Consider the following 27,861-nt stretch of genomic DNA (forward strand, 5'->3'; position numbering starts at 1 on the left):
CCTTGACGTAGAGCTAGTGACGGAGAAGGCGTTGGAGGCCACAATGAAAAACTGGATATCCTCCCATAGCACCCCCGCCACCCGGACACGCACGGGGACAGTGCGCCGGGTGATGAAGCCCGACCCCAACAGCCGGCCGTCCAGGCCCATGACCGGAACCGGCTCGGAGAGGGAGAGTAACGGAATGCTCCACCCTTGGGCCAGCCCCGTATCCATCACGTTTCTCGCGGCCCCAGAATCCACCAGTGCATGCGCCCGACGCACAGCGCGGGCCCACTGAACCCTGACGGGGAGAAAAGTCTGGGAGTCTCTGGAGTTGGGGTTTCGGTTCCGGCTCGCTAGCACCCCTCCCGATACTAGCGAGCCCTCCCGTTTCCCGGCTTCTCCGGGCATGAGTCACAGTGGTGACCTGCCTGGCCGCAGTACAGGCAACGTCCCTGGTGCAGACGCCTCTGCCTCTCCCTCCTGGACAAGTGCACTGCCCCCCAGCTGCATAGCCTCCTCCTGAGGCGTCTCCTCCCTGAATCTGCAGAAAGCCTCCGGGTTGATAGGGGGATGCAGAGACGTGCCTTGCGTCATCCCTCTCCTCATGCGCCCTCTCATGACGTCGATTGGCTACCCGCACCGAGAGTTTGACGAGGCCGTCCAGTCGCTCAGGCAGCTCCCTGAAGGAGAGTTTGTCCTTCATCCCCTCTGATAGCCTCTGGGCGTAAAGGACGACCAGGGCGGCCACCTCCCATCCTGCCTCTCGAGCCCGGGTCCGGAACTTGTTAGATTAATTTGGATTTTAAGAATAATGACTAAAGGATTTCACCCCAAATACAGTATAAATGTTAGAATTATCATGTAGTGTCAACCCACTAACAGAGGGGGCGGTACTAAACATTCAAGGGGGAAGGCGGAAACTGTTTAGAAAACCCACCTAAAGGTGGGAGGAGTCAAGTTCAGGAGGTATAAAATCGTATGTTTGGGTCTTTGGCCCCAGAGCTCTCCATGAATAAACATACAACAAATCCTTCTTCGTGGTTGTGGACCTTGAATCATTGATGATTAAAACCAGAGCCTTACAACCTCTGGTAATGATTCAAGCTTAGGTTGAATTAGAGATAGAAATTCACATGACAGAACTCCACGGAGTAGTCCGCCACCGAACGGTCACCCTGCCGACAGGCCGTGAGCTGCCTACTGGCCTCGTGCCCTGACACCACCCGAGAGGTGCCGAACACCTTGCCTAGCTCCCGGGTGAATTGGTAGGAGTCGGAGCACACCGGAGTTTGGCTCTACCACTCCGCAGTAGCCCAGGAAAGGGCACGACCCATCAACAGAGTGATGATGTAGGCCACCCGGCCCTGCTCCGTCGGGAAGGAGGAGGGTTGTAGGCTGAATACCAGGGAACACTGGGTGAGGAATTCCCTGCAGCCCTCTGGACGTCCGTCATACCTCTCTGGAGTTGGTAGGCGAGGTCCCTGCGATGTCGTAGGTGAGGCTGGAGATGCCGCTGCCGTGGCTTCCGCTCCGCCGGCTGCCGGTGCTGGTCGGGTGTCCCCCCGGCTCTGCACAGCGATCGTCAGCTGGCGGAGATTCTCGGTGATCTGCTGCAGGCTGTGGTCATGTTGGTTCAGCATAACTCCCTGTGTTGCCAATGCGCTCCGATACTCTGCTGCCTCCGCTGGGTCCATATTGGCTCAATTTTCTGTAAGGGTTGGGGTAAGGTGTGACCCAGGTGCGGTGCAGTATATACAGTAAGCAGTAGGCCTCAAGGCTTGGTTTTTGCTCTTACATGCACTGTCAACTATGGGGCCTTTATATAGAGAGGTGTGTGTCTTTCCAAATCATGTCCAATCAATTGAATTTACCACAGGTGGACTCCAATCAAGTTGTAGTAACATCTCAAGGATGATCAATGGAAACAGGTTGCACCTGAGGTCTGAATACTTATGTAAATAAGGTATTTCAGTTTTTTATGTTAATACATTTGCAAAATGTTTCTAACAACCAGTTTTTGCTCTGTCATTATGGGTTATTGTGTGTAGATTGCTGAGGATTTTTTTTAAACTCCATTTTAGAATAAGGCTGTAACGTAACAAAATGTTGAAAAGGTCAAGGGGTCTGAGTACTTTCCAAAGGCACTGTAGCTGCACTGTGATTCCAAAATTCACTGCAGGTGAGGCAGTAATTAAACAATTTACCCTACGAGGCAATAATTAATTGCACCCGCCTGGTGTCCCAGGTCTAAATCAGTCCCTGATTAAAGGGGAACAATTAAAAAACTCAGTGGAACTGGCTTCGAGGTCCAGAGTTGAGTTTGAGGGTTATAGACCGTAAAGTCACATGAGCCACTTTATGAAAATTGAATGTACATTACATTTAAATGTTTTATGTGTACAAACAAAATGAAGAGACAAAACAATATGCTTTGTTAAATTGACAGTGATGGGCTGATGAATCTCAAATATTGAGGACAAATAATTGACAGATATCATTGAGCAGAAAAATGAATTGAATGGATGAATGGGTTGCATTTACTCAGCACTTTCATTTCCTAGGTCTCCAAGGGCTTTGCATTGAGGGGAAACTCAATTCCTGCACCACCCACAGTATGTGTAGCACCTATGGTCTTATTGTGGAGACAAATGTTGCCAGGTCTGTCATGGTGTAGTTGCTTTTGATTAAGTGGACCGGAGGATAAAATAACCATATATGTCTGTGTAGTTGTCAGGTAAATCAACATGATGACAAACGTGGCCTTCCAGCGTGTTGTATATTTAATTCCACATATATTACAAACAAAGCCAGACTATACAATATACTCAATAGACGTTTCTGCTGATGCCAGTGAAAGCAACACAAGACGAGTTGTACATCTCTGACTTGCTGCTCAGACACAATCTGCAGTGCTGTTCAATGAGAGAGAATGTGAGATAGAAAGAGACCGTGTATGTGTGTGAGAGAGATAAAGAGAGAGAGAGAGTAAAGAGAGAGATGGGGTGTCAGAAAGGGAGAGAGAGAGAGGGAGTAGGTAGTAGAGAGCAGAGAGAACGACTGTGGAGAATAGAGAGAGACGTGATATAAAAATGTGCCACCCTGACACATTAAACAGCCTATCTCGGAGGTTAATAGAAAATGACAAAATGTTCAGTCTGGCAGAAAACTAGCGCTGCCACTGTGGCCCCTCATTGGCTCACATAAACAAACAGAACCAGGGGAGTCGTGCGCCCCAAAAATCTGAGGGGGCACAAAGTACGTGAGGATGGCTGGGGGGTGGTCTAAAAGGGGGGCTAGGCACCCTGTCTGTAAGTTGGAGACTTTTGCCTTTTCAAACACCTGAAATTGCTTTTTCCTGCAATCTACAGAGCCTTGCAAAAGTATTCATCCCCCTTGGCGTTTTTCCTATTTTGTTGCATTACAATCTGTAATTTAAATGGATTTTTCTGTGGATTTCATGTAATGGACATACACAAAATAGTCCAAATTGGTAAAGTGAAATGAAAAAAATTACTTGTTTCAAAAAATTCTAAAAAATAAATAACAGAAAAGTGGTGCGTGCATATGTATTCACCCCCTTTGCTATGAAGCCCCTAAATAAGATCTGGTGCAACCAATTACCTTCAGAAGTCACATAATTAGTTAAATAAAGTCCACCTGTGTGCAATCTAAGTGTCACATGATCTGTCACATGATATCAGTATATATACACCTGTTCTGAAAGGCCCCAGGGTCTGCAACACCACTAAGCAAGGGGCACCACCAAGCAAGCGGCACCACGAAGACCAAGGAGCTCTCCAAACAGGTCAGGGACAAAGTTGTGGAGAAGTACAGATCAGGGTTGGGTTATAAAAAAATATCTGGAACTTTGAACATCCCATGGAGCACTATTAAATCCATTATAAAAAGAATATGGCACCACAACAAACCTGCCAAGAGAGGGCCGCCCACCAAAACTCACGGACCAGGCAAGGAAGGCATTAATCAGAGAGGCAACAAAGAGACCAAAGATAACCCTGAAGGAGCTGCAAAGCTCCACAGCGGAGATTGGAGTATCTGTCCATAGGACCACTTTAAGCCGTACACTCCACGGAGCTGGGCTTTATGGAAGAGTGGCCAGAAAAAGCCATTGCTTAAAGAAAAAATAAGCAAACACGTTTGGTGTTCGCCAAAAGGCATGTGGGAGACTCCCCAAACGTATGGAAGAAGGTACTCTGGTCAGATGAGACTAAAATTGAGCATTTTGTCCATCAAGAAAAACGCTATGTCTGGCGCAAACCCAACACCTCTCATCACCCCGAGAACAACATCCCCACAGTGAAGCATGGTGGTGGCAGGGATGTTTTTGTGGGCAGGTAGCTTAGTGGTTAAGAGTGTAGTGCCAGTAACCGAAAGGTCGCTGGTTCTTATCCTTGAGCCGACTAGGTGAAAAATCTGTTGATGTGCCCTTGAGCAAGGCACTTAACCCTAATTGCTCCTGTAAGTCGCTCTGGATAAGAGCGTCTGCTAAATGACTAAAATGTAAATGTAATGTTTTTCATCGGCAGGGACTAGGAAACTGGTCAGAATTGAAGGAATGATGGATGGCGCTAAATACAGGGAAATTATTGAGGGAAACCTGTTTCCGTCTTCCAGAGATTTGAGCCTGGGATGGAGGTTCACCTTCCAGCAGGACAATGACCCTAAGCATACTGCTAAAGCAACACTTGAGTGGTTTAAGGAGAAACATTTAAATGTCTTGGAATGGCCTAGTCAAAGCCCAGACCTCAATCCAATTGAGAATCTGTGGTATGATTTAAAGATTGCTGTACACCAGCGGAACTTATCCAACTTGAAGAAGCTGGAGCAGTTTTGCGTTGAAGAATGGGCAAAAATCCCAGTGGCTAGATGTGCTATGCGAAAGGTGGCCATACAAAGTATTGACTTTTGGTGGGGGGGTGAATAGTTATGGACGCTCAAGTTGTCTGTTTTTTTGTCTTATTTCTTGTTTGTTTCACCCCAAAAAATATTTTGCATCTTCAAAGTGATAGGCAAGTTGTGTAAATCAAATGATACAAACCCCCCAAAAATTGATTTTAATTCCAGTTTGTAAGGCAACAAAATAGGAAAAATGCCAAGGGGGAGAATACTTTCGCAAGCCACTGTAGAGCCATAATAATTCAGCTTAATTCAATGTAAAAAAAATAATATGCATACCTCTGGAGCTGTCTGTATCCTCCTGACTGGTGGTTATTTATTTTAAGAAACTAAATATGCTTCTCTGCATCTCTGCTAAAATATGGGTAAACGATTGAAAGGAATGTGAGTCTTTTTCAGTACATTTAGTTATTGCTTGCTTTTCTAAAGTCTACCAACCTTGCCAGGAGGCATGGCAGCTAAGATAGTTAGATAAGCTAGCTACTCTAACTTGATTGACAACCTGAAATGGCTTCTTGGTTATTAGTTATGAGGTTGGGAGATTGGGAACCTATCTGGGCTAGCTAAAGCCAACTTCATGAAAAAGTAGTATTACAGAAAAAAAAGAAAAAAAATGTCAACAATTCTAAACAATTTTAAAGGGAAAATCTAAGGGGGCATGTGCCCCTGTGCCCCCTATGGACATTATGCCTATGAACAGAAGAACAAGCTCCACAAACCCTTTATATGACATAGCTTAGCTCAGCCCAGTTCTGAGAGCACCAGCAGCACCAATGAAAACGATGACTCGGTAAAGGCTGACATCAGGTACTGGGGATTAAAGAAAAAGTGAACTTCTGAACAATGAGGTCATCCCAATGGTGACACTGGGGAATCGTGAATGTGCCGGCTTTCTGTTCTGTACTCTCTTCCTCATCAGAGATTGGTGTGCTAATCAAATGTGTGGTGAAGTGGTGGCACAAAAGCATGGCAAAAAACCATAGGACTGGCCTGGGGATGAGAATGATATGTCTCTGGCCTTGTGGAGCGTGAAGCGGGGCTGTTGCTGCTCCACCCTGAACCCTAGATCAGTCTCAGATCAGTCTCCCCAGAGCAGTGATCCATGTCCCAGAGAGAGGACTGCGAGGGCTATGGATGGATGTCTTGGGTGAAGCAGCTGCTCCAGGGAGGCCCCCCATGCTCCCCTCTCACCGCATTAAATAGAAGCCTCTCCCAGGCAAGGCCAGCGGCGCAGGATGGCCTTGCATGGAGCCCAAATAGAACCAGAGCAGCGAGGCTCCTGTTGAATAGGACACTCAGGACAAAGCGCTCGGTAACCTTTCTGCCTATGGTTAAAAAATGCTGCAGCAGCAAGCACAGAGGAGGAGGTTGGGCAAAAGACGAGGTTTATGTAACCCTGCATGACTAATCTGTCTCTGACACGTGCCAAGACGTGAAGGTAAGACTCCAGGCACACAGTCTGAATCTGTATGCCCCACTTATCTCTCTTCCTGCTCTTAATGAGGAATGTTTAATAGTATGAGTGAGTTTTACAGGCAGACCCAGGATAAGGACAGTGTTGCTAATTACCATTACTGCTGACACATGATGTTAGTGAAGTTCGCCTTGTGAGCCCAGTCCAGAACAGTAGAATGTGATGAATTTAAGCGGGGGAACCCAGACATGACTACTGCCAATAGATCTGTCTCCGTTTCCCCATTAACTTTGTAATTGTGTGCTGCAATAGCAAGGAGTGCACAGTACTTTAATCTGTCATAATCTAGACCAGAGTTTCACTTGCATTAGAACATCCCCATTTAACACGACGAGGAGTTCAGACAAGCACTAGGTCTCAGAGGGAGAGTGGGAGTCTGAGGAAACACGGCCTGCTGTTTGAATCTGTTTGGTCTGGCATCAAGCCTGCTCTGTGACTGGACACTGACTCTGACTCCTACAGCTAGCTACTTCCTTTGTTGTACTTTTAAGACACAGAACTGAGATTACTAAAAGCTCGTAAAAAGACAGCCTAGGGGATCAGAGACCTCACCAACTCTGTCATTGAAACACAACCAGCTCCAGCTTCTCAACCGATACTTATTGCTTCCTCCCCAAGAGTTCAATTAATTCTAGTGTGAAACTGCCCAGCAGGCCTGTGTATGTGAGAGTGTGGGGAAATGTGCAACGGAAGAGATTGACTCATTCACTGTTGACCCATTGCTCTGGCATTCTACGTTTTGATAAGCTGCTTGTGAAGATGGATGGAGTGGAGGCTTGAATTGAAGAAGGCAGTATTGTGGCAGTGCTGTTTTTGATATGAGTAACGTTTTACTGATGAAAATATCTTTTGATCTCATGCAAGCTGGAACATAGTGGCAAATTGTATTCCCTGAGAAACCTAGCAGTCTGAAAATGGCTTATATTGTATTACAATCACCTGGGAATGGAAATGTAATGGAAATATTTTATGAACATTTAATGGGAATATATTTACATTTCCTTGTCAGTAAAATACATGTTATTGAAATACTGAGGAATATTACATGTGCCACCTGTCATTTGTGTTAATCCTTTAATCCTGGTCATACCTTTGCAATCTTTCTGAACTTTGTTTTACTAATTCTGAACCAGTACTGTACTGTAGTTGGGCATTCAGAACAGATGAATGGTTTGAAGGGTCATTCCGGGTTATAATGAAAAATGCACAGCAAAGATATACAGAGTTAGTTCAGGACTGGACATCCTTTTGTACACATACACTACCGTTCAAAAGTTTGGGGTCACTTAGAAATGTCCTTGTTTTCAAAAGAAAATACATTGTTTTGTCCATTAAAATAACATCAAATTGATCAGAAATACAGTGTAGACATTGTTAATGTTGTAAATGGCTATTGTAGCTGGAAATGGCAGATTTTTTATGGAATATCGACATAGACGTACAGAGGCCCATTATCAGCAACCATCAGTCCTGTGTTCCAATGGCACGTTGTGTTTGCTAATCCAAGTTTATCATTTTAAAAGGCTAATTGATCATTAGAAAACCCTTTTGCAATTATGTTAGCACAGCTGAAAACTGTTGTGCTAATTAAAGAAGCAATAAAACTGGCCTTCTTGAGACTAGTTGAGTATCTGGAGCATCAGCAATTGTGGGTTCGATTACAGGCTCAAAATGGCCATAAACAAATAACTTTCTTCTGAAACTCGTCAGTCTATTCTTGTTCTGAGAAATGAAGGCTATTCCATGCGAGAAATTGCCAAGAAACTGAAGATCTTGTACAACGCTGTGTACTACTCCCTTCACAGAACAGCACAAACTGGCTCTAACCAGAATAGAAAGAGGAGTGGGAGGCCCCGGTGCACAACTGAGCAAGAGGACAAATACATTAGTGTCTAGTTTGAGAAACAGGCGCCTCACAGGTCCTCAACTGGCAGCTGATCAATTTGATGTTATTTTAATGGACAAAAAAATTGCTTTTCTTTCGAAAACAAGGACATTTCTAAGTGACCCCAAACTTTTGAACGGTAGTGTACATAACGTAAGTATGCACGCACTCACAAGTACAGACACACGCGCTCCCTCCTACGCCCACCACCTCTCCGCATTAATTTTCACAGTCCCACTGTAACTCGACTTTAAATATTTAATCCAAACCCCATCCTTGACGTGTCATGCAGCACTGTTGGGCTTCGGAGCAATTAAATGCAACATAAATCTGTAAATTAGCCATCTGCTCTTCTGCCTCCATGGATCTCCAGGTCTGTCCTCAAACACTTTCCATACAACCTATGACCTTGAGACCATTTAAAGTACATGAGACAGCAATACCTTATAGTCCATGGGCCAGCAGGCCAAATTTCACATATTTGTCCACTTTGGGGTGGCAAAGTCGTCTAATGATAATTTTCATGTCTGTGGGTTATTTTTGTGAGTTATCGGAGGCAATTTGATAAGTTATTAACTTCATAATACAATACATATTAAGGTATGAAACAATTGGAATGGTAATAACATCTCTATGTGCCCACCTTGGGGGGTCAAAGGTCATACATGTATGCATTTTGGGTATATGAAGCCAGAATGGACAGTATTGGGATGTGCTCTATTATCACATGGTACACTCTTTAAAAAATGGGTTCCAAAAGGGTTATTTGGCTGTCCCCATAGGATAACCCTTTTTGGTTCCAGGTAGAACCCTCTGTGTAAAGGGTTCTACATGGAATTCAAAAGGGTTATACCTGGAACCAAAAAGGGGATTTCGAAGAGTTCTCCTATGGGGACACCTGAATAACCATTTTAGGTTCTAGATAGCACCTTTTTTTCTAAGGGTGCTTTCACACCACATTGGTTTGGAGAGTTTTTTCTGAACTCTGGCACATTTTTCTCCTTAGTTTGGTTTGTTTGGACTGGTACTTGGGAGCGCACAAAACAATGCCCCGTGGTCGCTCAAAAAGGTTGGTCTGGTCCAATTTCATTCATACCACGATGCGATTCGCTGCAGGTGAGAACGTGGTCCAGACCAAACACAGGAAAATAAGGCGCACATTATTATTGGTTGTTTGAACCATAACTTGATATCTCTGAAACATTCTGTGAGTAGCAACACATTTATGAACGCATCTAATGCAGAGTAAGGGAGACGGGGTCTATACTGGGGATATAGGCTACTTATTATAGTCTACTCACCTTGCAGTTAGAGCGTCTATTGCACTGTTTACTCCCGCATGTTGTTGGAACGCCAAAGCGAAAATAATATTAAGTTTAACGTGAGCATTTTTTCCAATAAACAAATTACTTGAACACGTGGTATGAACACATGGTTTTGTTTAGGCATTTTAGTTCTTTGATATTTTGCAACGTGAAACCAACTAGACCAAATAAAAAAAAATACAATGTAGCAAATAATCAAACTCTGATTCTAACTATAGCTCAGAACTATGTGTGAAAACACCCTAAGAGTGTACCCTAGAATCTGATAACTACACCACATTTTACACCGAACAATGAGACCCATTGGGGAAGTTATTTAGCTATATAAAGTCATCATTGATTTTGTCTATAATCAGTCCCAGCAGCCATTTATTTATATGGGGAGGAAATGCATTGATTTTGCATGGCCAGAACTGAATAGAGTAATTGGTATAATAAGACCAATAATGGCTTAAAATGTGTGTTATAATGAGGACAACACAAAATGATGGCCCAAGTATGTCAGCTATATGTATTTAGCAAAATATTGCCAGAATAGTGTAAGAATATGCCAAAGAAATTGTCCCAATTGCTGAGTTTTGTAGCCGTTTCAAATATATTACATTAAAACACTCAGAAAATGTTCAAGAAGCATTCACTGATGTCTATTAATTAAAATGATATGCAATATGATTCTATAAATTCTGTTACCATCAAGGAATGTGATGTGAAACCTGCCCCGTACATTGCACCCTGTATGAAATCATATAGGAATACATTACGTCCAGCAAAGAGGTCCGGTAACTGGTGAAGTATTAAGCCTTTAATTTAAAGCCTTTATAGATGGGTCGCTACAATATTTATGGAAAAATAGTATATTGTAGTATAGGGCTTACTGAAATATGAATTGGTTAATGGCTGCTGAGGGTTGTTGAGGGCATCAGCAATGGTCCGATTGCTAAAAGGCTGGATTTTTTTCTAATCGCCAATTGGATAATTTCTATTAAAGGTCCTAAACAGTGAAAATCATGTTTTTCATCAAATTGGATGATATTTGGATGAAACCATTTCATAGTAGGTTCACCCAGTTATGAAAAATGACTGTAGCTGGTACATTGACAAAGTTGATCATAAAGTCACTGGTCCCCTCCCCCCGTGTCAAACACTTGGATTCAGGAGGCAGGCATATTATTAATTAACTTTCCATCAAATATTGTCTTTCCACTATCATCAAGCTGTAATGAAAATTCAACATCTACTCTGTCTGCAAAGCTTCCCAGGCAACCACCGCAGCAACCAAAAAATCAGCTTTCCCAAAAAAGAAGGGGGGATATGCTGTGAAGACAGACCCAACATGCTGTAAGTCATAGTTATTCATTTCAAATCAATTGAGCATTTCAGGCACACAAAAATTCCAAATACAAACATTGAAACGTTTCACAAAAAAGTGCAATATATATTGCATATTTACAATTGAGCACTTTCAAAACACCAGAAAACACATTATAGAATGAGTAGATCACTACATCAATGAATTGATAGCATCATAACTCAGAACAGTAAATAAAAGGACATTAAATTCACTACCCATTTAACAAACATTTCCCTTTTCAAAAACATTACAGGCTACGTAGACAGGCTCCTGGATCTCCTCTTCAACAAGGTCACCTTTGATCCAGCGACGTATATGGGGAAGCTGTGCGAGCTGTCCATCCCAGGACCCCTGTCTGCCCAGTGTGTGGCCTGATAAGGAGGAGGCCATAGCTGGATGAGTCTCCCGCTTCAATCTTGGGGGTGACTGAAGCCAAGTGGGTGACTGAAGCCTGCTTGATTGAAGCGGGGTATATGCTTCCCTTTTTCACGCGATATGATATCACATTTTGTTACTTTGTATTGTTTTATTCAAGCATTCGGACGAGAGATGAGTGCTACAAACTGTACGAATCAATGGGGTCCTGCACACTGTAGGGCGGCTAGGTGCCTATATTAGGCTTATGGCTCAAAAAAATATTTTATGTCCCACAATTATTTCTCACCTTTATTTCTCATGAGTGTTCATGTTGATCAATATTTCAGCTATGCTGGCCTATTGCAAATTATTAAATAAATGTCTGATCAATATATATTGTCATTTATAATGCTAATGGCGAAGCACCAATAAATTGTCCAGGACACATATGTTGTTTTCATGTACATTCCCTTATGTTTAAGCTTCTAAGGTGACTCAGGCTTTACTAATTCTTGTGAAGAAGTGTATCAGTGAACTGTCTTCTCTAATTAGTTGCAAAACAATATACATTTATTTGTGTATTGCTGCTGTTTGTCTGATATTCAATAGCCCATTTTCAGCTCTGTTGACCATGAGAGCATTTTGCAGAGAAAATTGGATGAGGAATACTATTTAGGCTCGGAATCATGGAAATAAGAAAATGTTTCTATGCTTGGAATGACGTGGCCCATTGTATACCTTGTTCCATGGCAACGACCACAAGGGTGTTTCAAAGAGCTGTCAGTCAAGGCAAGCTCATGAATACAAGCTCCCCGCCCACATATATTAAGTTTTAAAGGGACTGTAGTTCCTTCCCTATAAGGATGATGGTAAAATCTAAGTTTTATACAGGAATTTAACTGGATCACTTTTGCCATGATATAACATCCCACTTGCATCTATTTGGATAAAGGTTGGGACCCTTAATATAGCCACTCAGTGTCTAGCACAGATGCAGTCGGACACACCAGTCATATTGCTTTGAGTAACCACACCGATGGACCTCGGAGTGCAACTTCTGAATAAACCGCTTTCTGATTTATTTATTTATCAGATTAAACTCAACTGTGAAACATCAACCTGTTCTCATGGTTTATTCAGACAAGGAGGGGAGGCATACAGCACTACAAGTATCAGACTCAGGTGCTGAGGATTACTAAGCAAAAAGCAGCCAGACACTCAGACGGCATGGCTCACAGGGCTTGAGCTCCAGACTAATACTCCAGATATACAGAGAATCACAGTGGAAATTATTGTCAAACTCCACAGTCTAGAGCTAAGTACTGTATGGCACGGCATTGAGGTGAATGGTACACGTGTGTAGTGTATGGCCCTCTACTGTAGTGAATGGCCCTGATGTCACCACTCTCCTTTGCTGATGTCACCCTATGACAATAAATGCCAACCTGCATCCTGCCCTGTCACCTCTCTCCTGTGCAGGAAGTGACTGTGTCATTGGTTCTAGACTGGTACTTTGAGGCCGTTATACTAAACATGCCCTCAGTTGAACTCTCTCCGGTAGAGAAGAAAATAACAGTGGGGTACTCGGAAACTAATAACATGCAGGGATGGAAGGAAGGGAGAAAGAGGAGGGGAGGAGAGAGACTGCTAGCTTGGAGTTAGCTAAGTGGACTAAGACAGTAGCAGATCGACCACTGTGAGTGAAAATTAAGTCGCTGGACTAAAGCGCCACAGCTCGCAATTACCAGCCCGTCATTATAGTCCCCCTGTGGAGAAAAGCCCTAGTATTCCAGCACTCTTCTAAGCAAATCAAATAATCAATGCCCCAACAGTCATAAAAATAAATCCCAAATAAAAAGAGACCAGCAGTTAGGGAGGAGGACTTACTATGGTGAAGTTCATGACCTTAACTATCCAGATGGTTAAAGCGAGGTTGACCAGGATCAGGATCATTAACAGGAGTACAAAGAAGTAAAGGCAACGTTTCCGCCAGCCGTAAATCCCCACTTTGTACACGTGTGGTTTCGCTGAGCTCTGGACATTGTTCCTATGAGTGCACTGTTCCTGGGTCATCTGCAAGAGAAGAAGAAAAAGAGGGTAAGTGACTTCCTGTAAGTTAAGCCGATGCATTCTGAACCCAACACGCCCCAAACCGTATATCACTACTGTTGAAAATACAGTTTTACTTTCTACAGTGCTTTGAGTGGCTGGCTCCGCTGCCAAGGCCAATTGCATTTGACAACCACACACATTCACCGCTTATGATGATGATGGTGATGATGATGTTGATGATGATGTTGATGGAGAACATTATATTTACTCTGTGCATAGCTCTTATATTTCAGTCCTAAAGTTCCATATGAAATAGTGTGTACGAGGGTTCTTCCATCCTTACACCGATATGCTTTAGGTGCTCTAGACTAAATTGACCCTGGCTGTGGTTCAGAACACGACCAAATACTCTATTACCTTCCACGAAGTCTAGTTTACCACTTATTGCACTTATTGCACGTCCAGGTTGGCATCTAATCTTCCATTTCCAAAGTAAACATTGCGTTTAGAGCAGAACTGTACAAATACAGACTTGAATATGGGGTGTTAGTACTGGCTCGAACCAAGGCATGCAGACTGTGGCTCAGCAGATCCAGGGCCACCAGTGCATGACAGAAGAGCAACACTCAACCTACACTATATCAACTAGGAGGGGGTTCCTTTCAGTCACTCTCACCAGGTAGCTGGTGATATAAAAAATGTATGTGGATACAGCTGTCAGCAACCCCAGGTGGTGTGTACACACTGTACAGTACAGAAACAAACAGACCGAGAGAGACAGGATTTACACACAGTACTATTACTGCAAACATGACTGTTGGAGTATTAACCATAACCCTGTTGGAGGCCATCGGTAAATCGTATCTCTGTGTGACCCCCTGGTGTGTCATCTTACTGTACATCAGCCACAATAACCTCCTGTCGTATTACACACAGAGTTAGTCCCCTCATACACATAAGCCTACTTCACACTATAGGGACAAGCCAAGCCAAGCTTTACTGGGCTGACCTGGTTACGAATCCACCATAGTTGCTGTAACCGTGCTAGAAAAAGGACTATGTAAAAACTAAAATATCCAAGTGGTTTGGGTGGGCCTTTTGTGTTAATCAGGCAAAAGAGTCAACAGTGTCACCCTATATTTCGGGATCAAAAAAATAAACTCACATTTGATCAGAAAACCTGAGGCCAAACCATGGTATTTTACACCCAAAAGTGTCACGCCCTGGCTCTGGGGACTCTGTTATGTTGAGCCAGGGTGTGTAGAGTCTATGTTTTGTGTTTCTATGTTCAGGATCTAGTTCATTGTGTTTCTATGTTGGCCGGGGTGGTTCTCAATCAGAGGCAACGAGAATCAGCTGTTGCTTGTTGTCTCTGATTGAGAACCATACTTAGGCAGCCGTTTGGGCATTTGTATTTGTGGGATCTTGTTCCGTGTTGGTTTGTTTATGTTACGAAGGACTTCACGTATCGTTTTGTTGTTTTTGTTCGTGTGGTGAATAATAATAAAAGTATGTTCGCATTCCACGCTGCGCATTGGTCCACTCCTTTCAACGGTCGTGACAAAAAGGGACTGGTGCACAGAAGGAAAAACTGATGCGGCAGGAAAAATTAATGGAAATTTGGAGGCACACCAGAACACTGCCATTGGAGAGCTTCCTCCCATTATCTAGCTACCGTCCAACGGACTCTGTTAGTTCTGTTAGTTAGTGCCTAAAGAAAGCACAATGGCACAAAACAAAGTCTGTTTCTGATCAAAGGCATCCCAAGCATTGCTGAATGTTGTTGGTTCTTCTCTCTTGCCAAATGACTGGGCATCTCTCCACTAGGCTCTTTTATAGACAACATGTGGTTCGGTACCAGAATCTGGCAACTTCTGCCCCAGTTCTCCATTCAGAGGCAATGTCTGTCCAAATTTGAAAATACACAAAATGTCCTCTACTGTGTCTAGTGAAAGAGGCTACTGAATGGATCCTAACATTGTTTATGTCTACAGTAAGTTTAGGCTGGGAAGAAGCAGACTTGGGATATAATACATCTACTGTATATGCACAATTATTGGAAAAAAATATGCCATATGCACGTTTAACTAATTAATATTTTGGCATTCACAAGCAGTCATAATTTTCACTTACACCACACAACATTTCTAACAGCTATCTAGGCCATATTGCCTCCTTTGCCTCATTGTCTTATTACACGGACACACTGTTCCACTTTACATGATCTGTAAATGTATGGCTAATTAAATCAGATTTATTTTAAAGGTCATGGCATTACAGTCAACAACCTAATGAGCGTTGAATCTGCTCCAAATCTAACAAAGTGTTCTCTCAGTGATTCATAAATCATTGAGTTCCAGCTACACAATCAACATAATTCATTAACTAACGCTGGTCTGAAGGTGAGAATACAGCCCGTGATTGCTGTCTGCAGGGCACAATGAATACTAACAGCTCAACATGCTCTGTATTTTTCCTTTCTTACGTTTTAGCCTTATTCTGAAATTGATTTAATTGTTTTTTTTCCCTCATCAATCTACACACAATACCCCATAATAACAAAACAAAAACAGGTTTTTAGAAATGTTGGCTAAATAAAATGAAATATTACATTTACTTAAGTATTCAGACCCTTTACTCAGTACTTTGTTGAAGCACCTTAGGCAGTGATTACAGCCTCAAGTCTTCTTGGGTATGATGCTACAAGCTTGGCACACCTGTATTTGGGGAGTTTCTCCCATTCTTCTCTACATATCCTCTCAAACTCTGTCAGGTTGGATGGGGAGCGTTGCTGCACAGCTATGTTCAGGTCTCTCCGATGTTTAATCGGGTTCAAGTCTGGGCTATGGCTGGGCCACTCGATGACATTCAGAGACTTGTCCTGAAGCCACTCCTGCGTTGTCTTGGCTGTGTGCTTAGGGTCGTTGTCGTGTTGGAAGGTGAACGTTCGCCCCAGTCTGAGGTCCTGAGCGCTCTGGAGCAGATTTTCATCAAGGATCTCTCTATACTTTGCTCCGTTCATCTTTGCCTCGATCCTAACTAGTCTCCCAGTCCCTGCTGCTGAAAAACATCCCCACAGCATGATGCTGCCACCATCATGCTTCACCGTAGGGTTTCCTCCAGACGTGACGCTTGGCATTCAGGGCAAAGAGTTCAATCTTGGTTTCATCAGACTAGAGAATCTTGTTTCTCATGGTCTGAGAGCCTTTTGGCAAACTCCACACGGGCTGTCATGACACAATCGTGTCTCGGAGCTCTACAGACCATTCCTTCGATTTTTGCACTGACATACACTGTCAACTGTGGGACATTTTTTACATTTACATTTTAGTCATTTAGCAGACGCTCTTATCCAGAGCGACTTACAGGCGCAATTAGGATTAAGGGCACATCGACAGATTTTTCACCTAGTCGGCTCAGGGATTAGAACCAGCGACCTTTCGGTTACTGGCACAACGCTCTTCCCCACTAAGCTACCTGCCGCCCGACCTTATATAGATAGGTGTGTGCCTTTCCAAATCATGTCCAATCAATTGAATTTACCACAGGTGGACTCCAATCAAGTTGTAGAAACATCTCAAGGGTGATCAATGGAAACAGGATGTACCTGAGCTCAATTTTCGAGTCTCATAGCAAAGGGTCTGAATACTTATGTCAATTCATTTTTAATAAATGTGCAGACATTTCTATAAACCTGTTTTTGCTTTGTCATTATTGGGTATTGTGTGGAGATTGCTGACGAATTTGTTTTATTTAATCAATTTTAGAATAAGGCTGTAACGTAACAAAATGTGGAAAAAGTCAAGGGGTCTGAATCCTTTAAATACAGTAGAAGAGTGAGCTTTTCAAAAGAAGCTAATCAACAAGCTTTATAAACCTGATTAAGGCAACTTGGCAAGGTGTGAGTGTGGCCCTCCCTGACTGTTTTTGGCTTACAATGCCTTCCAACATATATAATTGTATAAGATAAGATACCTCTGAACATCATTGTTTAATGGTGTTCCGATTATCTCAGGGCCCATGTACTGAAGTCACCCGCTCATCTAAAATTCTGTATTCATGTTCAAGAACAGAGGGTTACATACCATTGGATTCAAAGACTCAAGTCTAACTTCATTTAAGAAGTACTGTTGCAGTACAGGCCAAACGTATCTCTATCCATGTAGTGATTTTTACATCACCAAAGTTAACAAGCCCTACAATTACCATAATATTACTTGATTGAGGTCTCACTGAATATCTGAGTGACCACAAGTAGAGCAGAGAAAGTCTCAGCCAAACTATTTCAATCTGCTTCAAATTTACACTACTTCAAAAATGTTTGGGAGGAATTACATGGGCTAAGGGTTGAAAGGAGCAGCGCTCCGCTGTGATTAAGACATGTGGCCTCAAAGTGAGGGAGAGAGAGAGCCCTCCACATGTGTAATTAAAGAAGGGATTAAGGCAGTGCTTCTCAATTATTTTCTGTTACGCCCCCCCTAGGAAGAAGTAAACATTTCGCGCCCCCAACTCTCCGCCGCGACTGTAAATAGTATAATTTGTCTATAAAATTGTTATATGTACACCTCTGCATAACATTGTATCCTTATTAACATTAAAGAAAATAAAAAAGAAAGAAATATAGATCAACTTACAACAAAGAATAACTTTATTAACATTGTAACAGAAAATACTTAAAGTGCATCAATTTGCCTGAAATTTAAAAAAAAATGCAACCCTTATTTAAACTGTAAACATTTTTTGACCATTTGATACTGAAAAATAAAATAAAATATAATCAATAAATAATAATACATTCAAATTGATCAGCAACATTAACTCAGGAGCACAATATATGAAACACTTTGACCTATAAAACAAAAATGAATAAAACAATTTGTGCTGATTTTTCTTTTTTTTTTATCAAAATGAGGAAGTCAGGATTAATGGCTACAATGAGCACGTTTTGCAGTGCACAGCTTTTCGAAGCGGGGTTTGAAGCATGATACTGCAACTCTCAGCTCCTGCTCAATGTTTAGCTGGGACCTGTACTTGGTCTTCAGTGCAGCAACAGCAGAGAAGCCAGTCTCACAAAGAGAGGCAGTATCCACTCTTAGCCCTCTGCCCTAAGAGTGGATACTGCCTCTCTACACTCAGCCAGAATTCACTCAGTGTCTGTGATGTGAACCTCAGTCTCAATGTGGAGTCAGACGTGATATCAATGAACTGGTCCTCCTCTGCAGAGCTGAAACCAGTTGGAGCTGGTGCATTGAAATGATCTCTCACCCAGTCATATTGGGAACTGTTTTCAGGGGAAGTACTTTTTAAAGAATCCCATCAGTGATGAAATATGCTCCTTAATATATGGAATCACTGAGGTGGCATCATAGTCAGTAGTGTCAACAAATTCATGCAGGTTCTCGAATGAATCAGTATTTCCTTCATCAAGTCGCCTGCCCCACATTGCAAGCTTTCGAGTGAAAGAGCTGATCTTGTCTGTGACCTGAGGTGTTTATCTTTCCCTTGAAGCTGTAGATTTAGTTCATTTAGCTTTCCAAATATGTCACTCAGGTAGGCCAGCTTTGCCAGGAAGTTCTCATAACTACATTTTTCTGCGAGGTCATACTTGTGCTCCTGCTCCGAAAACATTCTTATCTGCTCTCTGAGCTCAAAAACTCGGGACAAGACTTTTCCTCATGACAGCCACCTTGCTTCACTGTGAAACAGCACAGCTTGATGTTCAGCTCCCATCTCCTCACAGATAGCAGAGAAGACTCTTGTTTTTAGTGGTCTGGTCTTTATGAAATTGACTACACCTACAATGTCAGTCATAACCTCACTTAATTCAGAGGAAAGGTGCCTTGATGCCAGTGCTTCTCTGTGTATAACACAGTGTGTCCACTCAGCATTAGGTGAGGCCTTCTTGATGAGTGCCCAAAGTCCTTTTCTCATCCCTGCCATGGTCTGTGCACAATCACTGCAAACACCAATGCAGTTCTCCCACTTTAGCCCATTCTCAGTCAGGAAGCAGTCCAGCATTTTGAATAGCTCTTCAGCTGTGGCTCTGTCTCTGACATATTTACAAAAAAGTAGATCCTCACACAGGGAGTTTGTCATGTCAAAACGTACATAAACGATAAACAGTCTTTGTTGCTGTCAGTTGCTTCATCGAACTGTAAGGCAAACAGTTTGTCTTTGAGTTTACCAGCTGTTCTTTAAGATCGTTATCAATGTCATCTATACGTCTGGCGACAGTGTCATTGGCGACAGTGTCATTGGACAGAGGGAAATTTTAAATTTTTGCAGCACTTGCGTCATCCAGCATGACAGAGACCATGTCTAATGCTGCAGGCATTATCAGCTCCTCTGCTATGGAGTGGGGTTTTCTGCACTGAGCAATTTGGTACGCCACCTTATATGATGCAAACAGTGCTCACTGGTTTACTGAAGTAGCATTCACGAAGCGGGACGATTGTTGGCAATATTCGGCACGTTTTCGCTGAAAAAACTCAAGAGGCTTATCAGCGTGATTGGGGTGTAATGTCTTTAAGTGACGCCTTAATTTATTTGGCTTCATGCTGTCCGCTGCCAACATTTTTAGACACAGTAAACATACCGGTCTTTCCTCGTCTCCCACCGTAGTCACAGTGAAGCCAAGCGCTACATACGCTTCGTCATATTTCCTCGTCTTAGCTTTCGGGAGACTTTGTCTCATTATCTCCGTCTCTCTCCGCCTTTCTTTTCATCCCTGTTAGATATGTTTCCATGGTGTCTCTTAAGGGTTTGTTATCTGCACTTCATATCTCCTGCTCTGTGCTGTGTGCTCTTGTTCGGTGCAAAAAAAACCTACTCCCTGCGGCAAAAAAAAGCATGTTCCCCGGGGTCACACGCGCCCCCCCTGGCATCGCTCCGAGCCCCCCCAGGGGGGCGCGCCCCACTATTTGAGAAGGACTGGATTAAGGACAGAGTGAAAGAGAGATAGAGGGAGTGAGAGAGAGGGAGAGATAGAGCAGAGAGGGAGAGACAGACAGAGCGACTTCCCTATCACAACTAATGAAATAAAATATTAATTCAAAACTTTAAAATAAAACAACATCAGTAATGAAATGCTGAAACTGAGCGCAGCCCTATGCAGGACACACTGCTTAAATTATTAAACGTAATGCTGGAAACTGAATGTTTCCCTGGAATCTACAATGAAGGTCTAATAACACCCATCTACAAAAATGTAGACAAATTCGACCCCAATAACTACAGAGGCATCTGTGTGTGCAGTAATCTGGGAAATACATTTAGCAGCATAATGAAAACCAGAAGTGGTTTCCTCCCCAAACATCTCACCTCAGATCACATTTACTCCCTCCACACTCATAAATCAAAATATCAAAAGGAACACAAGTAAAGGCTTTGCCTGCTTTGTAGACTTCAATTTGGCACAATGGACTATTATACAAACTCCTCCAAATTAGTATGGGGAGGAAATGTATGACACCTTGAAATTCTTATGTATGAATAATAAATGTGTAATAAAAATGAGATGCAAAATAACTGCATTTTTTACCCAAGGACGTAGAGTCCAACAATATTTATATAAATGAATTACCAACAATGTTGGAGCAATCTGCAGCCCCAGTCCTCACCCTACATGACACACAGATGAAGTGCCTGTTGTACGCTGACAACTTCATTTTGTTGTCACCCACAGAACAAAGATTACAACAGAGCCTATCTCTTAGAGCAGTACTGCCAAAGATGGGTACTAACAGTAAACTTAGAAAAAAACTTAAATGATGATCTTTCAGAAGAAAGCCAGATCCCAGTGAAACCATTACCAGTTTACCTACAGTGGAACTACACCAAAGCACAGTACCGGCTATAATTACCTGGACCTGGAGATAAGTTCATCAGGGAGTTTTAGGCTGGCTACAAAGACCCTGAGTGAAAAAAAACTGAAGAGCATTTTATGCTATCAATTCCAGCAATACAAATATCCCAATAAATATTTGGTGAAGAAGTGAGTATACGCAATGCCCATGGAAAAATAAGTGTGTATATGGCGTACATCTGCGTATACCCTCCACTACACCACTGCTCAGAACAGCCTCAATTCGTCGGGGCATAGACTCTACAAGGTGTCTAAAGTATTCCACAGGGATGCTGGCCCATGTTCACGCCAATGCTTGTCAAGTTGGCTGGATGTCCTTTGGGTGGTGGACCATTCTTGATGCACAGGGGAAACTGTTGAACGTGAAAAACCCAGCAGCATTGCAGTTCTTGACACACTCAAACCGGTGCGCCTGGCACCTACTACCATACCCCGTTCAAAGGCACTTCAATATTTTGACTTGCCCATTCACCCACTGAATTGCACACATATACAATCCATGTTTCAATTGTCTCAAGGCTTAAAAATACTTATTTAACCTGTCTCCTCCCTTTCATCTACACTGATTGAAATGGAGTTAACAGGTGACATTAATAAGGGATCATAGCTTTCACCTGGATATACCTGGTCAGTCTACTGTATGTCTACTGCAGGTGTTCCTAATGTTTTGTACACTCAGTGTATTTTCCCCTTTCTCTAATCACCATTGATATTATTTATTTTTTGCTGTTGTTGTTGATGTCACTATCTCACTTCGCTTTAACAAGTGGCCTTGTCATTCATGCTAATAAAGCTTATCTGAATCTAAGAGAGAGGGAGAGAGAGAGAGAGAGAGAGAGAGAGAGAGAGAGAGAGAGAGAGAGAGAGAGAGAGAGAGAGAGAGAGAGAGAGAGAGAGAGAGAGAGAGAGAGAGAGAGAGAGAGAGAGAGAGAGAGAGAGAGAGAGAGGGGAAAGAAACCCTCCCACAGGTCAGCTTATAGTTGCTGACAGGTCAGAGGGAGTCAAGTGCATCACGCTCCTCACCTCCTCTCGTCTCCTCGCCTCCCTCCCTTGGGAGAAGACAGTGATCGCAGATGCATTGGAGTCTTTCCCCCTCTCTCTCTCTCTCTCTCTCTCTCTCTCTCTCTCTCTCTCTCTCTCTCTCTCTCTCTCTCTGCATGCTCGGAGTGTTTGGTGCATGCTGGGAATTGTTTGAGTGAGTGCTAAGTGCGAGTGTTGTGTAGAGTTAGATATCCTGGGTTTTCCTTTTCTTGGTGATATCCTTTTTTCTTCTATGCATGATTAAGTTTATTATTTCTATTTTCTTGTTGTGGTAGAATTAAGTATATTGTTTTTCGTGTCGAAATTACCCTGATTTTGGTGGGGATGGCGACCCGAATGGGGACGCCGTCCCTGTCACTTCGGCACGGCTTTAGGTGTGTTACTGAAGCTACTGTCACGGTGGAGGAGGTTCTGGTCGCCGTAGGAGAGAAGGTAGGATATGAGAATGTTGCTTATGCGTCACGGATGAATAAAGCGGTGGTGGTATTTCTTAAAGAAGAGCGCCTTGTTGATCGTATGGTTGAGCATGGCGTACTTCTTAAAGGAATGTTTATTCAAGTTACGCCGCTTTTTTCTCCGTCAACAAGGGTAACGATTTCAAATGTACCGCCGTTTATTCCAAATGAGCTATTGGAGCGCGAGTTATTGCGCTTTGGGAAGTTTGCAAGTTCAATTAAGGTTGTCCCATTGGGTTGCAAACACCCGGCGTTGAAACAGGTTATGTCGTTTCGGCGACAGGTGTTTATGTTTTTGGACTCACCTGAGCAGACTTTGGAGTTATCGTTTAAAGTCAAGTATGACAATAGACTGTATATGGCTTATGCTAGTACGGGTAGTCAACGGTGTTTTGAGTGTGGGGATGTTGGTCATAAGCAACATGCTTGCCCGAAAAGGGAGAAGGCAGAGGGAGGGGCGCAGGTGGTCCTCGTAACGCCTGGGCCCACTGATGTAGGAAGAGGTGGGCTGACAGTGGTAGAACAGCCACACGCATCTGTTGCTGAGGAACAAGTTGTCCGTGTTGAGGGCACAGAGGTGCAACTTGTACCAGAGGGAAATGTTATGCAGCAGAAAAAAATTGTTGTAGAAGGTAATGATGGATCTGAAGGGCCATTTCCTCAGACTGGTGAGGAGGTGCCCAGTACGAGTGCTGTGGTACAGGAGGGGGTACATGTGGAGCTAATCTCCCAGGTAGTGGAGGAGATGCCCACTACAAGTAATGGGTTACAGGAGAGGGTTCATGTGGAGCTAATCTCCCAGGTAGAGGAGGAGATGCCCACTATGAGTGCTGGGGTACAGGGGGGGTTCATGTGGAGCTAGGTTCCCAGGTAGTGGAGGAGATGCCCACTACGAGTAATGGGGTTCAGGTGGGGCTAGTCTCCCAGGTAGTGGAGGAGATGCCTGGTACGAGTGATGGGGTGCAAGTGGGGAGTGTTGAAAGGGATGTGGTAGAGGGGAGTCAGTGGTCTGTGGCCTCAGTTGAGGAGGATCAGGAGAAGGATATGGATATCTCTCTTGATACGATATCAGCTGGTGAGGACTCAATTTACGATCTAGAGGAGGTAAATGGGTTTCTGGATCAGACTTTTGGGAAATCTGTCAAATTGGCAGATTATTTTGATGTTGATAAGTTTGTGAGGTCAGCTGTGATGTTACAGAAGACGGTGGGGTTAGACCAGTTGAGTGAGAAGAAGCGGTTTCGCTTGAGGAAATTTGTTACTGCTGTTGCAGCAGCAAAAGGTGGTGGGAAACGTGGTCAGGTTAAGAGAAAATTTAAATAATGATGATGATTATGCCTCATAGGGTGTTCTATTCTCTTTGTCTGGTTTCTCTGTGGTATCTTCTGCTTTTCCTTTTTCTTTTCTATATGGAGGTACTAAGGGTAGGTTCTCTCAATATTAATGGAGGAAGGGACAGGAATAAGAGGGCTTGGGTATTAGAAGTAATAAAACAGAAAAGGCTTAATGTAGTATTCCTACAGGAGACACATAGTGATGAGGAAAATGAGGTTGACTGGGGTATGTGGTGGGAGGGGCAGCATATACTCAGTCATGGTACTAATTTCAGTGCTGGGGTGGCAATCTTGTTTTCTTCAGGCTTAGGGGTGACTGTGGTATCTACAACAGAGATTGTCAAGGGTCGGGTTTTATTGGTCAAGGTGGATGTTATGTTTTTTTTTTTTTTTTTGAATGTTTATGCTCCTAATGAGGGTACAGAGCGTATTGTTGGTTTTGATAAAATAAAGGAAACCTTAAGACAGTGTGACCAAGAGGGGTGTATGGTTTTAGGGGGGGGGACTGGAACTGTACTGTGGATTTTACTGTTGATCGCACCGCTGAAGAACCTCACCTGCGGTCAACAATTTGTCTGTCTGGTCTATTAACTGAGTTTGAGCTTTCTGATGTGTGGAGAGTAAGGAATGCAAAAGTTAGGCAGTACACATGGCTAAAAGTTAATGAAGGTCATGTCAGTGCAGCAAGGTTAGACAGGTTGTATGTATCTGAGCAATACTGTAGTAGGGTTGGAAGGTGTGACATTACTCCTGTGGGTTTCTCTGATCACCATATTGTCACTGTTGATATTCACTTGTCCTGTCCACGAAGGTCATCATCTTATTGGTATTTTAATGTTAAATTGTTACATGATGTCATGTTTTGCGAAAGGTTTTTGTTGTTTTGGGAAAAATGGAGGGTTACAAAAGGGAATTTTGAGCCCTTGAGACAATGGTGGGAGGTTGGGAAGGCCCAAATACGATTATTTTGTCAACAGTATACTGCTCTGTCTCGAATTGAAGTTAAAGAGACTATCAGGGCCCTTGAACATGACATTACATCTATTGAATTGAAGTTGCTCACTCAGAATGACCCCGGACTAGTCATGAACTTACAGGACAAGAAACATGAACTGAGGTCGTTTCTGCATGAAAGAGTGAAGGGTGCCTTGATTAGGTCTCGTTTCGCTTCCCTCAAGGATATGGATGCTCCTAGTGCTTTAAAAAAAAACCTAGGACAGTCGACATTGCAACGTAAACAGATGGTCTGCCTTCGTCTCCCTGATGGGAAGGTGACCACGGATGACAGTGAAATGCGTCAACATGCCGTGGATTTCTATTCTGGCCTCTATAAGGCGGAGGATTGTGACTCTCTGTGTACTGAACAGTTGTTACACGGTCTTCCTCAATTGGGACCTGAGCAAAGAGTCGCATTGGACTCTGACATTACACTGCAAGAGCTGTCCACAGCAGTTATGCAGCTCTCAACAGGCCGAGCCCCTGGCATTGATGGTTTACCATCTGAGTTTTATAAGCACTTTTGGGGGTCTATTGGGGAGGATTTTTATGAAGTGGTGTGTGAATCTTTTCATGAGGGCTCTCTTCCTGTATCTTGTCAACGTGTGGTACTTTCACTGTTGCCAAAAAAGGGGGATTTGGCTCTCATAAAAAATTGGAGACCTGTTTCTTTGCTGTGTGCAGAATATAAAATTGTTTCTAAATGTCTCTCAAACAGGTTGAAAGAGTATCTGGGATTGTTGGTCCACAAGGACCAGTCCTACTGTGTACCTGATCGCTCTATTGTTGACAACTTGTTTCTAATAAGAGATGTTTTAGACATTTGTAAACTGTCTGATGTAAATGTGGGTTTACTTTCTTTGGATCAGGAGAAGGCTTTTGATCGTGTGGACCACCAGTACTTGTTTAAAACAATGAAAGCCTTTGGGTTTGGGGATGTTTTCTTGTCTTGGATGAATTTACTGTATGCTGGGGCCTCGTGTATGGTGAAGGTGGGGGGTTGTTTGAGTTGTCCCATCCCTGTCCAAAGGGGCATCAAGCAGGGATGCCCAATTTCAGGGCAGTTATACAGTCTGGCGATTGAACCAATGCTTTGTTTTTTAAGAGTGAAGCTTACTGGTTTCTCTGTGCCAGGTGTAATGAAGGGTCCCACGATAGCACTGTCTGCGTATGCAGATGACGTGACAGTTTTTATTACAGGGGGTGAGGATGTTAAGGTTCTCTCAGACGCTTTAAAGGTGTATGAGGGGGCCTCCTCAGCTAGAGTCAATTGGGGAAAGAGTGAAGCGCTGTGGGCAGGCCAGCTTCAGATGGGGTCCGCTCCACGGTTACCAGGGGGGCTTCAGTGGGGCAGAGATGGCATGAAGACTTTGGGGTTTTTTCTAGGCTCCGATGTCTTTCAGAAAAAGAACTGGGAGGGTGTAGTGGAGAAAGTGTGTGCCAGTGGAAATGGGTGCTGCCCCAGCTGTCTTATAGGGGAAGGGTACTGGTAGCTAATAATCTTGCTGCCTCTACCCTGTGGCACAGACTAATGATTTTACAGCCACCAAAGGGTCTGATACAAGAGCTTCAGAGGACCCTTGTCAATTTCTTCTGGTCTGGACAACATTGGATTAAAGCTTCAGCCTTGTACCTGCCACTGCACGAGGGTGGGCAAGGCCTGGTGGACATTTCTTCCAGGATCATGGCTTTCCGGCTTCAAGCAGCCCAGAGACTGTTGTCAGTGACGGTTCTAGCTGGGTTGACACAGCCTACACATTGATGAGGAGATTCGGGCTGTTTGGGCTTAGACAAGCACCTTTTCCTCTTAAAGCTGGAGGGGGGTGAGTTGCCTGGCCTGACTCCATTTTATGAGTCTGTTATGCAGGCTTGGAGAGTTCTGGTCAAGTCCCGTAAGGCCTGCACGCCACCAGGGATGTGGCTTTTTGAAGAGCCTCTTTTTCACAACACTGCCATCCAGTCACGTGTTCTGGGTTCAGCTAGCCTACGTTCATGCCTGTTAGGCGTGGGGTGTACTAAGCTGGGTCATCTGATGTGGAACAGGAATAGGTCGTTGGAGGAGCTAGGAGAAAGAGCGGGGATCCGATAGTCTCGCCTACTGAGGAAGGTCGTCGCTGAGGTCTGTGACTCCTTGCCAGTACTTCATCTGCAGTATGTGACTGACACTTCCAATTCTGATCGGTGGAAGGAGGGTCTGGATTATGTGTTCCCTGCACTGATTGTTAGTGCTGTGGCGGGGGCATTCGAGGAGGACGTGGGGATGCTGCTTTCCTTCGATACCCCGGAGCTGGGGGAGTTCAAGGAGGTGGGAAAGAAGGCCATGTACAGAATATGTGTAAAGGTGTCCCATGCCTCTTCCCTGGAAGGGGTAAAATCGACAAGGTGGGCGGGTGTGCTTGGTCCAGGTGCCTCCCCAAAAGGCTGTTGGCGATCATTATACAAACTGCCTATTGATAAGAGGACAGCTGACCTCCAATGGAGGATAATACATGGAGCCATAGCCACCAACATGTATCTGGTACACCTGGATCCTACTGTTGGGGAGGAGTGTCCATTCTGTGCTGAGTCTGAAACTCTGGCACATCTGTTTTTACAGTGTCCCAGGTTGGTCGGGGATGATTGACCTGATCACTAATTGGTTCTCAGCTCTGGGAGAGGTTTTCTCTTCCCAACTGTATATATTTGGGCCAAAGTACAGGTTTAGTCAGAAAGGTGTAGTTGTGTTGCTTAATTTTGTGTTAGGGGCAGCAAAATTAGCGATATGGAAGACCCGAAAGAACAGTATTCGGGGACAGGGGTCTGTGGATGTGGTGGGAATGCTGGAG

General features: G+C 43.6%; 1 protein-coding gene across 2 annotated transcripts in view; it reads right to left on the bottom strand.

Moving 5' to 3' along the window:
- The window catches only part of LOC121579416 (delta-sarcoglycan), a 286,780-nt gene that overhangs the window by 57,086 nt on the left and 201,833 nt on the right, over nt 1-27,861 (bottom strand). For both annotated transcript variants that reach the window (XM_041893999.2, XM_041893998.2), the window contains exon 2: nt 13,182-13,367. In XM_041893999.2, coding sequence (XP_041749933.1) covers nt 13,182-13,367 — 186 coding nt within the window. The remainder of the gene's footprint in view (nt 1-13,181; nt 13,368-27,861) is intronic.

The sequence above is a fragment of the Coregonus clupeaformis genome, chromosome 13 (genome assembly GCF_020615455.1).
Source record: "Coregonus clupeaformis isolate EN_2021a chromosome 13, ASM2061545v1, whole genome shotgun sequence".
NCBI classification, from domain to species: Eukaryota; Metazoa; Chordata; class Actinopteri; order Salmoniformes; family Salmonidae; genus Coregonus; species Coregonus clupeaformis.